Below are 16252 nucleotides of genomic sequence, written 5' to 3' on the forward strand. Positions count from 1 at the left end.
TAGCATGCATTTTGTCACTGGTACCCAACATACCCGCATGGATACCCGAGGCCAGCTGAGTCTCAGAGTGGAGTGCCCCTAACAGATTGGGTGAGGGTATCCCACCTTGACTCCTGTGAGTCTTTTGGAGCTCAAGACCTGTCCCTTGCACCAACCCACCTTCTCCCTCTCGCAGAAAAAAATGTACGGGGTCCTGGGTGTTGACCCTTGCCGGATCCTCCGGTCTCGTCTCACGGGAGACAGGAAGGCTCAGTCTCTTGCCTCGGTCCACCACATGGCGAACATAGCGCTCCATCGTGCACCTGGGAGAGGCCACAACTACCAGAGCGGTCTCAACACAGTCCTTGTCCGCTCCAGCAATCCCTTTAACGGTGACTTCTTCCGCGGACGGCACCACTTCTTCGGGTAGGCCCGGGTCTTGAGAAGGCCAAGCTTGGAGACTCCTCGTGCAGGAGTATGTGTCGCTCCGGTCCGCTACACCGGATACCTTGATGAGGTCGGATTTGTTCCACGATCTGCAGAGATCTTCTGGGGGAGACACCTCCACCAGGACGCGATGACAGGGTGAGCCCATCGCCCGGGTGACCCTACCTTTGGAGTCACCAGGCTCCACGATCACCGGGGAGCTCACACCCGACACCCCTGGGGCAGTCAACTTACCCCTATCGTTGTCGGCAGGTACTGATCCCAAGCCTGGGACCGCTGGTACCTCGGTGGTAGGCCGGACTGGCAGTTGCAGGGCACACGGGCCCACATCATGGTCTGCATCAGTTGAGGTGGTTGCCTCGGTGACCTCACTGGAGTGGTCCGCCGGCAGGCGCATCACCACGCTCGGTTGGTCGCTAGAATCACCACACATGGGCGTGGGTATAAACACCTTACCCTGGCCTTCCGGGATCTGTGGTTCTGGTCTCGGTGGTTCCTGCTCGGGAACCGGGTCTGGAACCGACATCTGGGGTTCCAACATCTGGAGCTCCGCCTCCAGCGGCTCCGGCTCAGCGTCTGGAAAGTCCATTTGGGCACATGGCCCCTCCACCACCTCCATCGCTGAAGTAGAAGCATTAGTAGCGGCTTCACCCACCTTGGTAGCACCATCAGGCGCCTCTTTCTCCGCAGGTTCCGCCATCAGAGGTTCCTGCTCTTCCATTTGCATGTCCCCTTTGAGAGGGTCTGCAACAGTGGTCTGGACACACGGGTCTCCGGAGGCCTCTGGAATTAAGACAAACTGAGGACAAGTATCATTTACTGTAGGAGGGAGGTCCGGCTCCTCCTCTTCTTCCTCGGCTGGTTCCGCCGCCTGGGGCAGGATAGGCTTTAGGAACCAGGCCCCGCAACACTCACATTGGGGCTCCCACGCCAGTGCCTCCCTCCGGGAACAGCCACATTTGAGGCCAAAACACTGGGTAAACGTTTCTCCATCCACCTCAGTTGACCTGAAACCTAGCTGTAACTGAGATGGTTTGACTCCATCTTTAAGGGCTTCACTCAGGCACGGGCACATTAGCATCGTGACCTCCATTCCTGGCAAATTCCAGGGCTCATACACATCAGGGTGTAACCCCTGGCAGTCTCTCTCATCCTCGGGGAGGGAACACTCCATTTCTGCAACAGAGTCCTCTGCCGCTGGTGGTTTGGGTTGCAGGAACTGCGCCGCACAGTCACCAACTCACAGCTCACCAACGGCACACTCACATTAATTCAGACGGCCATGCAGGCATTCTTCCCCGTCTACCACGGTCATCGTGAGGGCAACTGGTGACTCAGATGCTCCGTCCATCCAGCCACCCGTCACCTTCCAGTCTTTTAACGCACACGGGCATACCACCATTGGCAAGACTAAATGGGGGGCCCGTACGATTCTATACAGCCAAGGGTGCTTTTCTCGGCATCCCTTGCTTTCCTTAGGGGGAACAGAAATTGCTGATTTCGGCTCAAGACACTCCCTCCCCCTGGTGGACTCTAGAGGAGGGGCAGCACAGTCTTTTGGGGAATGTTGCGAGCTCGGTACCGAGTCACTCACAGTGTGGGGGCGGGGCTCGGGTTTTCCCGCCAGTCCTGGATAACTGTTGGCAACATTTTCCCGCGCGGCCGGGAACTTAGCACGTGGCTTCCTCCGCCTTGAGGGCTTCCCCATGGCGAAACAAAAATAGGACACAATTTAGAAAAACATACAGGGCACCCCAGGTCTGATTATCTCAGCAGCGCCTCCAAATGTAGCCCTTTTTGTGAACCGGCCTGACCCACCCAATCTCACATTGGCCCCTTGTGGTCTAACCGGTCCCTTTCCTTGCGGCACACCTCTTCTAAGGAACTACTGGTAACTGTATCACACCTGTGGCTCCAGGAGATCTGAGCCTCCGCTAGCTGGGAGCCTGGGGAAACCCTTACCATTTACCGGTGCAGCGCCTCCACTTACCCAGGATCCCCGTTATGAAAGATAGTCCTGGGTAAGAAATACAATAACACACGTATACGATAAAACAATAACTAACACTTTACTTGAGAACATATAACACATTACATAACATCATGCTCTATCCGCATCACCTTAACCATATCACCTCAGCCCAATGTCTGGTGTTCCCACCCAGTGTCCTGTGATCCCCCACACCCAATGTCTCGTACTCCTACGGAGGTAGTGGGTGACTGCGCAGTCACTAAATTATCTATTAGGCCTGTTGGTGCACATGTGTAGAAATACCTTCCGAGCACTCCGATGCTTGGGCCTGCTACACTCTTCTAAAAGGGTCAGACGTGCGAAGCCTCCGTCTGATCCTATCCAGGTACTTCTCCAGGACCCCAACGAGGGTCCCACCGCTTCACGGGAACACAACCATCTCTCGGTAACACACCGTCTCACGGGAACAGCAACCGCCGCTATCCCTATCTATCCCTAACGTGACAGGAACCCTAACCTAGGGCCTGTCCCTGATGAACCGCAACCTGGGGTGGCTTGGGGAAAACTCCTAGGGCCTGCGGAGTAATAACCTGCCCCACTCCCCTAGCTACCCATGTCCCTACGCCTCACTAACAACTAGCTATTAACTTGCTAACAGCCTGCAGCAGACACACAGCTCTCACTGTCAGCCTGCAGACTTCACACACGCTGCACACACTGCGCCCAGCACATACAGCGTGCACACACAGCAAACAGTCCTACACAACACAATACACCACACCTGGAACCCGCAGCAAATACCCACTGCTCACACTGTGCCTATTTGCCAGTGCGCACAGCACTACCCGCTGTGGCACTGCCAAACCTGCACCGTACACACCTAAGGGTGACCTCCTTATCTAGGGCCGTCCCTCTTCAGTTACCCCCTGCCCTTACCGGGAATTGGGGCCTGCCTGGGGACCTAAGGAGAACCCTTACCTGGTGCAGGAGCCACTCGCTCCCTACACCCTTCCTACTCCTTCCTTCTCCTCAGCCCGACTGACGCGTGCAAAGCCCGGGAAATTTATCTCTTTTCCCGGGCTGAGCTTCCTCCAGCCCTATTGGCCGCCTCTTTTGTGTCAAGCTACGTTACACGATCTAATATGTAGTGAGAGAGCACTAGGAGGGTATATATAGAGGACTAGTGGCATATTTTGCATGCGTCAGGCTAACACCAGTGTTGTTTCTTTGTATACTGATGCAGAGATACATGTACCTTGTGCTCATTTGTGTCAAGTTAAGAAATGAGGAACAACAAGGAGATTGCATACTGATACAGACATATATGTTGATTATATCCATTGTGTCAAACTAGGAAACTAGTAACAATAAGGACAATATAGCTGATTGTAGCTACCTTTAAGTATACACCGCTGGCTATTTGAGACTTGTATCAGGCATTTTTATTAGTTTTATGTATACTATACAACAATGTATGCATTCAACATACCTGGTATATGAGAATCTCCTCACCCTGGTCACCACCTACCCTAATTTTTAACCCACTTCTTCTCCTTATCCTATACCCCCCTGTATTTCCTTTCCCTAGTATTTAATAAAACTTTTTTGTTTTGCGTTGCGTAGCACAGGGTTATTGACCCGGAGTATATTGTATAGTCCACATTTATTTTTCTCAAGAGTGCAGCCCTGGGTTTCTTGTTCCATTGGGGATCTACCCCCCCCCCTTTGGATTTGTGTGTCCATATCAGTTTTACACTATGCACCATGAGTTAATTAGATTTGATTTTGAATAGTTGGAGAGTGATGAGCATCTGTGTATTTGTCTAGTATAGGAATGTGTATTAATAAATAATTATGTTATGGAACAATGATGCTCTTAGGTTTCAGAGATACCCTGAGGTCAGTAAAATCACCACTCTAAGGTGGTGGTAGTGGGTTATCAGGACTTAGGAACTACCTGAATCAATAATGGCGCAAATAGATTGTTTGAGGTATACTAGGGTAACGACATAAACTGTACAATGAACTTCCGATGGTGAATTAAAGAAATGGAGTATACAGATATCCCTCATTGAGACCTCTAGGTGAGAGTGTCCCAAGTGTGTATATCCATTTAGATTCTTTCTGCAAAAGGACTTTATCCCAGTCTCCCCTCCTTTGTCCCTTAGTGGGGTGTTCAATCCCGCAGAAGGAGACAGCCTTAAGATCCCCACCATGGCAGAGGTTGACGTGTCTCGACAGAGGTTTGTCAGCCTTATTCCTAATGGTGCCGATATGCTCGAGCACCCTTTGTTTGAGACACCTGTTGGTTTTCCCAATATAGATTTTCCCACATATGCATTTACCCTGGTATATGACACCTGTGCTAAGGCAGTTGATAAAGCTGCGTATTGTGTACATCCTTGTGTCATTCCAGTTGCCAAACTGTTTGGTGATGTTCATGTATTGGCATGCCTTGCATCTCTGGCAAGTGTATGATCCGGTGGGTTTGGGAGGGAGCCATGTTCTTGGTGTCTCACCTACAAAGTGACTATGAACCAGTAGATCTCGCAAGTTCTTTGTCCATCTACTGGTCGCAGATGGGTCAAAAGTTCATCCGCTTTTAGGATGTGCCAGTGCGAGTGATTCGTTTTATAGGTACTTTTAATCGAGAATGGCCCCAGGCAAGAGCTATCTTGCAAACACACTGGCACATCCTAAGAGCGGATGAACTTTTGAAGGGAGTGACCAAGGACTACCCAATCAGTCATTACTGGTCACTTTACCCTATTTTACCTTGGTGTATGCAGACTCTGCCCTTATGTGACCAGTAGCTTGAACATCTACCTGAACACACCCTATAGTATCCCTTTTTATACACAGGTCCACACTTGGATTTCTGTGTTGTCTCGTCAGTTGTGTGTGATCTGGAATCACCAAACACACACAACTATTCGTGATCCTGAACCTATACGACTGTCAGTACTATGGATCTACTTACCTGCAGCACGTTGTTTTAACACCCATTATTTTATATGTTGGTATTAATAAAGTTTATGTTTTAACTCATTCACTTATCACCAGAGGGTGAACCTGAGTGCTAATTTGGGTTCTCTCTCTCTATCCTCTAGTATTGAATATATACCCAAAGCACCGTTCACAGATACTTTATTGTGGCCGCAGCAGGGGATCCCCTATCACCCTTATCAAATCCATAGTGGTCAGATACCTTGCCCCCGCGAGTTCATCCAGTAACTCATCCATGCGGGGCATGGGGTAGGCATCTGACACCGTCCCAGCGTTGAGCAAGCGGTAGTCCACACAAAACCGGGTGGTCTTGTCCTTCTTAGGGACTAGAACTACAGGGCTTGCCCAAGGACTCTGGGACGGAGTAATTACCCCTAGGGTCAGCATCTCCTCTATTTCCCTTTCCATACTGATCTTGACCTCTGCTGACACTCTATAAGCGTGCTTATGCAGTGGCTGCAGATCCCCTGTGTGCACTGGGTGTTTTGTGAGATGTGTGGTCCCTGGCATGTCAGTGAAGAGGGCCCTATACTTAGCTAGCATGTCCCTGGCTTCTACCTGCTGCCTAGCACTCAACTGTGCCCCTATCTCTACCTGCTCCACAGTGTTTCCCTGCCTAGCCTCCCCTAGGAGATCAGGCAGATCATTGCTCACCGGATCCTCCAGCAGTGGGCTACAAATGGCCATTACTGCTCCCATACTCGGTGCTCTGTATTCTTTCAGCATATTGACGTGATATGTCTTATGCCTCTCAGGCTCTACCTGTACTCATTCACCTTTCGGATAACAGGGTACGGTCCCGACCAGGCAGCCATCAACTTGTTCTCCCGAGTGGGTTTGAGAACAAGCACCTGCTGTCCTGTGATGAATTCCCTGCTACGGGCATTCCGGTGAAACCATTGCTTTTGCTTGGTCTGAGCGGCCCTGAGGTGGTCCTGGGCCACCCCCATGAGCATCTCTAACCGGTCTCGGAGATCTACTACATACTGGATCACTGAAGCATCAGTAGCAGTAGCCCCCCCTTCCCATCCCTCACGGAATAGGTCCAGAGGTCCACGTACCCTGCGGCCATATAGTAGCTCAAAGGGGGAGAAGCCTGTAGATTCCTGCGGTACCTCTCGGTAGGCAAACAGAAAGTGCTGTAAATTAATCTCCCAGTCTTTCCCCTCCACCTCTATAAAGGTCCGAAGCATCTGCTTCAGGGTACCGTTAAACCTCTCACATAATCCGTTTGTCTGGGGATGGTAAGGGGTAGTGCGCCGGTGCTGTACACCGCATGCATCCCAGAGACAATGTAACAGTTCACTCCTGAACTGCGACCCCATATCGGTTATGATCTCACTATGGAAACCTACCCTAGAAAAAATGTTCAGCAAAGCTGCTGCCACTGCCTTGGCATCTATGGTGCCAAGCGCTACCGCCTCAGGGTACCGGGTGGCAAAATCCACCACCGTGAGGATGTAGCGCTTCCCTGACCTGCTAGGAATCATAAGGGGTCCTACAAGATCCATCGCTACTTTCTGGAAGGGTTCCCCTATAATCGGTAGGGGTTTCAGGGGTGCCTTCACACGGTCGCCCACCTTACCCACTCGCTGGCAGGCATCACAAGAGCGGCAGAAAGTGCCCACATCTCGAGATGCCCCCGGCCAGTAGTAACGTTGTAATAACCGGGCTCACGTTCTGTTGACCCCCTGATTTCCCGCTAACGGAATAGAGTGAGCTACCCGTAAAAGGTGCTGTCGGTACCCCTGGGGCACTACTAGCTGACACTTAACGGTCAATCCCTTTTCTATCCCTGGGTTCCCTTCTTCTCTATACAGGAGTCCCTTATACCATAGGCAGTGCTCAGTGCCTTCCCCTGCCTGAGATTCGGACGCCCGAAGTCTCACGCCGGCCAGAGTAGGGTCTGTCTTCACTGCCTCCCTAAACTGGGCTCCTAATTCTGGCCACCCCCAGTCATGTCATTGTCCGGAGAATGGGGAAGGGTGAGGGGAAACAGTAAGTCAGTCTGTGGTTGCAACTGATCCTGGCTTACCTCCCCGGGCTCCTCTGCGCCCTCCGCTAACGTTGGTCCCAAAGGCTGGGGGACTGGCGCCGCCGCCATTGCCGCTGTCTGGCTCTGGGTAACCGCCGCCACTGCAGCAGGTTTGGGCACTCGGCCGTAGGTTCAGGTCATCGGTCCCAGATCGTTGCCAAGAAGAACTTCAGCATCCAAACCGGGTAAAACCCCCACCTCCCGCACACCCTGGCCCTCCCCCCAATCCAAAAAGATTCTGGCCACTTGCAGAAAACGTGGCTCTCCGTCTACCACAGTGATCTGTATCCCAGGGCCTGGGAGTAATTCCTCTGGCCGGACAATATCAGGTCGGACCAGGGTCACTGCAGCTCCTGAATCCATCAAGCCGATTGCTTGCCGGTCACCGACTGTGACCGGGGTGAGATGTCTGCTCCGGCCGTCCGTCTGCTGCAGGTCCGCGCTGAGATGTCCTCCGCTCCTGGCTGTAGGCACCGATGAAACCGGGACAGGTGTGGCATCGGACGTCTCGCTGGGAGTTGGTTCCATGACCGGTCCGGAGTCTATGGTGGAAGCCACCCGCACGTGGGCTACCGGCTTCGCAGCTGGGGTGCGTTGCCCCTGATGGGGTCCGCCGGAACGCAGGGGTTCCGGGCAATCTGGTCTGATGTGACCAGGGCGGTTGCAGTTGTAGCACCGGCGCTCGTGCCGGAGCTCCCCCACCTTCGGTGGACTGCTGCCCGCAGATGGCCGCTGAGTCCATTGGGGGGTATTGGCAGACTTTTTGGCTACTGCTTTGGTGGGCATCAGGGCTCGGCTGGCCACATAGTCATCTGCAAGCCTCGCCGCCTCCTGGTAAGTCTTGGGCTTCTTGTCGTACACCCAAGCCCTCACCGCCGGCGGGCACTGCAGCATGAGCTGCTCCTGAAAGATGAGGTCCAGCAGGCGTTGGTAAGTCCGTGCCTCATAGCCCTCCACCCAGCGTATCCCGTACAAAGCCATGTGGGTCACGTAGCTAACATAGGACTCCAGGGGCTGCCTCTCTTCCTGACGGAATTTACCCCGGTAGGCTTCAGGGTGTCATATTCTCTAGGCTGCTGTTCCCATGCTTGACCACCGGGACTGCTCCCACTCTCAATGTCTGGTTCTAGCCTGCAGTACCTATACTTGCCCACCGGGAGTGCTGCTGCTAAACTAAGGAACATTCCAGACTCTGATACCTGACACCTCTGCACCTGTGCTCCACCTCCCAGCCTGCCTATATAAACCTCCCTTTCCTGTTCCTCTTTGCCTGTTTATACTGGTTCCTTAGCTTCTGCAAGGTTCCTGTGTTTACTGCTGTGCTAGCTATTGCTATCACCCTGTTCCAGTTTCCTCGTTGCCGACCTCTGCTTGTTTCCTGACTTCGCTACCTGCTGCCTGCCTCGGACCCCTGCTTGTTTCCTGACTTCGCTACCTGCCACCTGCCTCGGACCCCTGCTTCTTTCCTGACTTCGCAACCTGCTGTTCCTGCCACTGGGATCCACTTCAGCCGAAGTCCAATCCTTGACACAGGGGTAAAACCATACTGAAACAATAACAGTTCTTCAGGTGTTCATAGTCATCAGCATACTCATCTGGAAGCGCCATCATCGTCTGCTTAGCCAAGCCGGACAGTAAGGGGTCCAAACGTGCAACCCTATGCTGGGGAAGCACTTTGTACCGCCGACACTGTGTTTCAAAGTTCTTTAGAAAACTGTCGATCTGATCAGTACCTTCCACGAACTTGGTGAGACTGTGCTGATCCAGTTTGAGTTCATCTTTGTTGGGTTGGACAGGGGGGCAATAAGCGGGTCTGTTCACTGCTATAGTGATAAACTGCAGTCGCTCCTCCGGTGTCCCTCTGTCACCCCACGCAGTAACCAGTGCCAACATTTCAGGGGTGAACGGACTGGTAGCCGCAGCAACCAGTACCCCTCCTGTTGCACTACTCCCGGGAGGTGCACTCGTTCCCTCCCCGAGATTCCGCCGCCCGGCACACGGTTCCTTCCCTGATCTCCAGGTGGCTGTATAAGTGCAAGCTGAGCTGTATCCTGAGGCTCTGCAAGCCGGGCTTCATAGTCACCGATTGCGGCAACCATGTCTGCGACCTCCTGGTTTTCATAGGGCAGTCCATATTCACGGCACTTGTCTTTCAGCTGAGCTCGGGTCCTCATGTTGGATGAGCCTTCAGCCTCGCTCATGGTTCACGGTCGCAGCAGTGAGGTGGTGTAACAACTTGTGTTAACTGTTGCACTACTGTGTGTTCAATATCTTTAGTCCCAGGAACTCGCAATTCCCTTCGAGTTCCCACTATATTACAGGGTCCCGCAGTAGACTGTAATACAGGTTCAGTTCAATCCCGCCGCTGCCACCAGTTAATTATATGCTTGTCACGGTAACTTATGACAAGATATAACAAACACCAAATATCTGGGTTGAACTGAATGAGGCTTAGATATAATAAAATATATTTATTCCTTAAAAAGGTGAACACAGAAATATAGTACAATTAACAGGCAAGAAGGTAACACTTACTTAGGGTTGGGGAATGGAGAAGTATCAGCTAGCAATTCTCCAGCAATCCGGTGACATTCAAGATTAAATCAGAAGAACAACAAAAACTGTAGGGTTGACACAGTTTATATACCTTTGTAACCCTATTCTTAACATTGAATACAGACTATTGGTGAACAATGATCTGTATCCAATCCCTAACGTGGAAACACAGTTTAACCCATGCCCCCCCAGCTAGTTAGGTACTATAAGGCCTTGCCCCCGCTGCCTACTACAGCGTCCGCCCGCGCGCACGAGAGCCCTCCCCGCAATGGCGCCGGGCCCGTTGCGAGGGGGGGCCGCAGCGCTGGCGCGAGAGCTACTCCTGCTCTCAAAAGAATTGAGAGCAGGACTCGCGTTGAGCGATTAGGCACGCCCCCCTGCGGTTCAGCCAATGAGGGCGAACCTGCCGGGTGACGTCATGGCCGCGCCCCCGTCACTCCTCCGCCACGCCCCCCCCCCGGTCTCTGCTCCTGCAGTGAGCTGCAGACCGGGGAATCGGCTGAACGCGCCGCCAAAAGCGCGGGCGCGCGTTACAGCGGAGAGACCGGGGCCTTAGCCTAATGGTGAACCCCGCTTCAGCTAAATATTAAAGTAAATGTATGGGGGTAAGGTGCTGATGGGTGACTTAATAAGTAAACAATATAGAGAAAAGAACCCACTTAAAGCACTCAATGCCCCCTATGGAGTGTAATGATAATATTAAAATTAATCTTTAATGCTAAACTAATTAAAATAATGGTTGTTAAAATACATCAAATGAATCATTTGATGTATTTTAACACCCATTATTTTAATTAGTTTAGCATTAAAGATTAATTTTAATATTATCATTACACTCCATAGGGGGCATTGAGTGCTTTAAGTGGGTTCTTTTCTCTATGTTGTTTACTTCCCCCAGCTAGTTAGCCCATGCGTACTGGGACTCTGAGGGTCTTATTTCTGTAGCCCCATAATTAAAATCAGGGCGACGACCAGTCTACCAGATGAAGTATCTGGCAGGATCTTCATTGTTTGTAGGTGTAGATATAACACTTACAAACCACTCCAGTTTGATGCTTCTCCGCCCTCAGATAAACAGTTAGAGTGGCAGAGTCTTTTGATCAGTACTTGGTTCCTAGTGTAAACAATCAGGGCAGTTAACTTTTGATCACAGGGCTTATGCTAAATCATCCAGCTGCCCTTCCTGGCCTGTTAGCATAGCAGATGGAGTCTGCATTTTCAGAGCAGATCCAAAATACCATATACACTTTAATATTTTCACATATTAATAAGTTCCGTTCTGGTGGGCCCAGTGGGTCGAAATTTTCCAGTTTTTAATGCCTACAGTGACTCTACATATTGGCCAAATTTCAACTCTCTGCGACCTCCAGAACCGGAGATACAGAAATGCACTTTAAAACATTTTTAAAATACAGGATTATAATGAAACATGGGAACAGGGGAACATACATATTCCTGACATGACAAGGTGTAAGCCACATTCCTGGACCGCAGTCCAGTTAACCCCTTGCCTCTCTGGTGAGGTCAGGGGGTGGACATATGGGGTGCAACCCCTTTAATACCGGGCCAACCCCCCTCTCCCTCTACAGGGAGTTTCTTCCCTTGGGGCATCCAGCTTGGGTGGGTGGCAGTCCCCACTACTCCAGCAAAGTAGCCAGGAGCCTACTAGCCACTTTGTTCTCTTTTTCTCTGGAGAACTGTTTATGTTCTGGACTTAAATTCGGCTCAGCTTGAGCTGCTTACATGGACCAAAAGAACCAAGGATCACTTAGCCTTGCCGGCATACTGGAAGACAGTAGTGATTAGCCCCATTTGTGAGTATTTACCCCCCTTATGTGTATCTATCCTGGGAGGGTTGTATAACTGTGTTGCTGTACCCTTCTGATAATAAAACATGAGAAAACATTATATCATTATTGACCATATATGCCAGTTGTTTGTTAATGTTGATGTGTGTTGTGTTCATATTTTTTTTCATCATATGAAATTAAATTTGGATTATACCTATTTTCGTTATTTCATCGAGTGCTGGGAACTCTCCTATTTGGTATATTGTTTATGTGGAGGATTAGTGTTCCTCCTTGTTCCTGTGTGCATCGGTTACTTATTTTCTCACCTTTATCCAAATTGAGTGCTGTCTAGCTCCTGTATTTTTTTATTTTACATTTAGATTAAGTGTCTAATCTCTTTTTTAAAGAGCCAGATTGGATGATTCTGTAAATTACTAGTGTTATAGATTGAATGCACCAGCAGTCCATTCTCTACATGAAGACTCTAAGGCCTGGTCCCCACTGGCTACTGCAGCGCCCGCTGTGGCGGACGTTGCAGGGACATGAGCCATCCCACAATGGGGGAAGGCCCACTGCGAGCGGGGGCCACCTCGCTGCGCCGAGAGAAACTCCTGCTCCCAAAAGAATTGAGATCAGGACTCGCGACGGAGCACTAGGCCACACCCCCCGACGATTCAGCCAATGAGGGCGAACCTGCCGGGTGACGTCACAGCTGCTCCACCGTCACGCCCCCCCCTGCAGCTCACTGCAGACCGGGGAACTCAGTTGCATGCGCCGCCTGCCTCGCAGGCGCGCGTGCAGCACAGGCACTGGGGCCGTAGCCACGGCTGCGCTGCAAGGTTCGCCCTCATTGGCTGAACCACCGGGGGCATGGCCTAGCGCTCCGTCGCTACTACTAATCACAATTTTCCTGTCTGCAGGAAAAACGCACCGTGCGGCGCGGCAACCACCCCTCGCAGCGGGCCCGGCCCCATTGAGGGGCAGCTTTTGTCCCCGAGGCGCCCTTAGCAGTAGCCAGCAGGGACCAAGCCTTACCCATTACTACTAATTAAGAATGTATCTTAAGAACAGTGCTATACCTCATGCAGGTAGAATGATACTCTCCTAAAACGTGTTAAAATCAGTGTTACACTGACAGACAGCAGATGTGCCCATTGTGGAAATATTTGCATTTGTACAATAGATTGCACAAAGCTGCACTCTGCTCCCCTGAGCTTCCTGCACTCAGGCGCCGGCAGAGGTCGCTCTAACAAACCTGACCCACTCCACACCAGCAGGAAACAACACTCTTGCCTGCCCTTTCATTCCTCTTGTTCGGCGTAATTGTAGTAAGTCACATGACTTTGGTGACTATAACACCTCCCCGTGCACTGCCACCGGAAGCTAGACTCTCTGGCACCGAGAGTTCTCTATGGTACCTTCTGCCTCCTCCCCTTCCGAGCCTGCGCTCTCGTTGGTAATCCCGCTCCAGTCCTCTAGGGGCCGCTCCTTCCATAGGGAACCTGCGAAACGCTCTACGTGGCGGCCATGTTTGATGCGGGCAAAGTCAACGCGTTACATAGCAGCGCGATCACGAAAACCGAGCACTGCGATATGAAACAAAGAGCTGCGACAGCAGCAATGATTCAATCTGCCACGTACAACTGTTTTCACATCCAATAAAGTTGTACAATTTGAGGAGGAGTTGGCTGTGTGTGTTTTATTTTGCATTTAATGTTTTGAACCGTTATAAATATAACATGTTTCTGTTACCAGATTCAAAAATGGCGGCGGTTGGTCACGTGGCTACCTGTGGAACCCCAATGCGTTATTATCCGTTGCAGCAGCCATGTTGCTGCGCAGTTTCACCTCCAAACCATGCAGAGAAATAATTTATATAACCCCATGTGCACAAATCACACGCGCACTCACATCATACATGTCACCTACTCTTTATCTATATAGTCACACTCAACGTGCACATACATTTATATGTATATAATCTATTCTTTATTGAAGCTGCGGCAAAGAGACTTGAGATTATATATATAAAATATATATATATATATATATATATTTGCACGCACAATGCGTATCTGCATACATCTGATTTTATATATTAAAAATATGCACATGTACATATACAAATAATTATATAGACATATGCACAACTGATCTACACTATATACACCAACACATGAACTACGCAGTACAAACATCTATATTAAATATACACAGTTTATAATATATATATATATTTATAATCTCCAGTGGTTGGTGTTAGGTTTCTGTCCCCCTCCTCCCCTGCACACAGTCACATTTCCTTCCTCTCTTCTCTCCTCCCTCTTCCCCCCCCCTCCTCCATCCTCTCGCCTCCTCCTCCAAACAACACGGCGTTTCTACATCACCCGACAACATGGACGCAGTCAAAACCTTTAACAGCGAGGTTTGTATCCGTAGATCCCACTCTCTATATACACGCACCCATCCTCTCTCTTTATATATCGCTGTACGTATAGTTATATACCCCCTCTGTGTGTCTGTGCTGGGACTGGATATACAGTAATACGGGGCCGGGATTTGCCTGTCTCACTGGGGCCCCCAGTCCCCAGCCTCAGATCCGCTGTCTTCCCGGTAACAATGTGTATAGGGCAGGCATGCATATCCCCCCTCATCTCTGCCATAGGATGCATACATGCACTTATGTATATAACAATGATATAAATACATATGAGGGTGCGGAGTTGCAGTGAAGTCAGTCTGATGCTTCACCGAGGCCTGTGCTGCGGTTCAGGCCCCTGCATATGGGTAATCCACATATATAAGTACACATATACCTGGAGAGAAAAAATAATATATAATGGTAGTATATTTTATAGTTGTATGGGGAGGTTGGGTGCATGGTGTGATGCTCTGTATATTCAGGTCTGAGCTGTACTAGGTGAGGCTTAGAAGAGAGGTGGATCCCTTTTTTTTTTTACTCATTCCTTGTAAATGTTATTTTGAACACACAATGAGGGGCTATGGCAAGCACACACACACATCTCCCTGTACAAATTTGACATACAAAGAGAGTCAGGGTGAAAATTTAGGAAGAAGTTACATCTTGCATATATTATGAGAAGTATCAACTTGTGTCTTATTTTTTATTTATACATACTTGTGCCAAAAAAAAACTTCTACTGTGTGTGCAGTGATGGAACAACTTCCTGACAAACAGATCTGTGTCAAAAGCAAGTTCTTACTCTTTCTGCTGCATAGGAATAAAAAATAGTTTACTATGCATCTAGGTGTACTTCCAAAGAGCTTGATATGAGGAGCCTTCTCCGTGCCTAAAGTCTTTTTTTTTTTTATATCTAGATAGTAATATTTTTGCACTAAAACTCCTTTCTGTGGATCTATTCTTTCAGGGGCTGGCAGGGAAGGTTAGGAGAGTCTCCCCATGTTCAACAAGGGATTGGAGAAATTAAACTATAGAGCATATAAATCAATGTTTTTCAACAGCAGTTCCTATGCCCCTTGGGTCCCCTGAGCATCCATAAAGGGTTCCCTGCAGTTTCAAAATTGTACCAAATACAGAAGAATTTACAATGCATCAATCTCTGACTCACTATTAGAGAGGGTTGGGGTTCCTTACAATGCATCTGATCTCAGACACGCTTTTAGAGAGGGTTGGGGTTCTGCAGAATTTCACAATATAATTAAAGTTCCTTAACCCCCAAAAGGTTGATAAACACTGGTATAGAGTCTGTAGAGGCATTTTTTTTAAGTCAGCAGAGTGGGTTTAATAAAAGCATTCATTATTATTATAATATTCAGGGGGGCTGCCTGTGTTCCAGTACTCAATGGGTTAAGGGAAGCCAAGTATACCAATAATATTAATATTTTTTCTTGCTTGGTGCTGACACTGTACGCAGCGCTGCATGTAGAATTTTGCTGTCACCAGTCCCTGCCCGGTAGAACTTTCAATCTACTTTTTGGTGCCTCAGGCACAGGGAGATAAAGTGAATTGCCCAAGGTCACAAGGAGCTGACACCAGGATTTGAACCAGTCAGCACCTTTTCTTTAGTGAGCCACTTATTCAGATAAGTTTTACATTTGGTTTGACCCCTAAATTGAACTGTCAACTACTAGAAAGGACTCGATTAAAGAGTCCTTTCTAGCAGTAGTGGTAATTTTAGGCCCCATCAACCAACGGAGGCCGAGGTTGGTGATCGAGGCTTCTTCCTGAGCAACAGAATGGTATGAAGTATCAAGCCAGGTCCCCAGTGGCTGCTGTGGCACGTGTGACGGTGTGCGCGCTACACACCACAGCCCTCTGGGGCAGGCCCCAGTGGTCGTGTGTGTTAGCAGGGAAGACAAGAATCCTGTCTTCCCGCGACGTGATAACGTGGTCGGCGGGCAGCGAAAGGGCAGATATGTCCCTGCGCATCCCATCGCCCCCTACAGACCGCCGATCGCGGCTTTTATCTGCACGTGTCGCCAGGC

General features: G+C 49.8%; 1 protein-coding gene across 8 annotated transcripts in view; it reads left to right on the top strand.

Moving 5' to 3' along the window:
• The first annotated feature begins 13611 nt into the window (after nucleotides 1–13611).
• SCAF8 (SR-related CTD associated factor 8) overlaps nucleotides 13612–16252 on the top strand; it is a 256444-nt gene continuing 253803 nt past the window's right edge. For 7 of the 8 annotated variants that reach the window (XR_012801048.1, XR_012801049.1, XM_075596939.1 and 4 more), the window contains exon 1: nucleotides 13612–14210. Coding sequence is in view for 6 of the 8 variants with exons in the window: in XM_075596939.1 (XP_075453054.1) it covers nucleotides 14181–14210 (30 nt within the window). In the remaining 2 variants the exon portion in view is untranslated. The remainder of the gene's footprint in view (nucleotides 14211–16252) is intronic. The other variant, XM_075596942.1, reaches the window with a different exon arrangement.

Source organism: Ascaphus truei, chromosome 4 (assembly GCF_040206685.1).
Source record: "Ascaphus truei isolate aAscTru1 chromosome 4, aAscTru1.hap1, whole genome shotgun sequence".
NCBI lineage: Eukaryota > Metazoa > Chordata > Amphibia > Anura > Ascaphidae > Ascaphus > Ascaphus truei.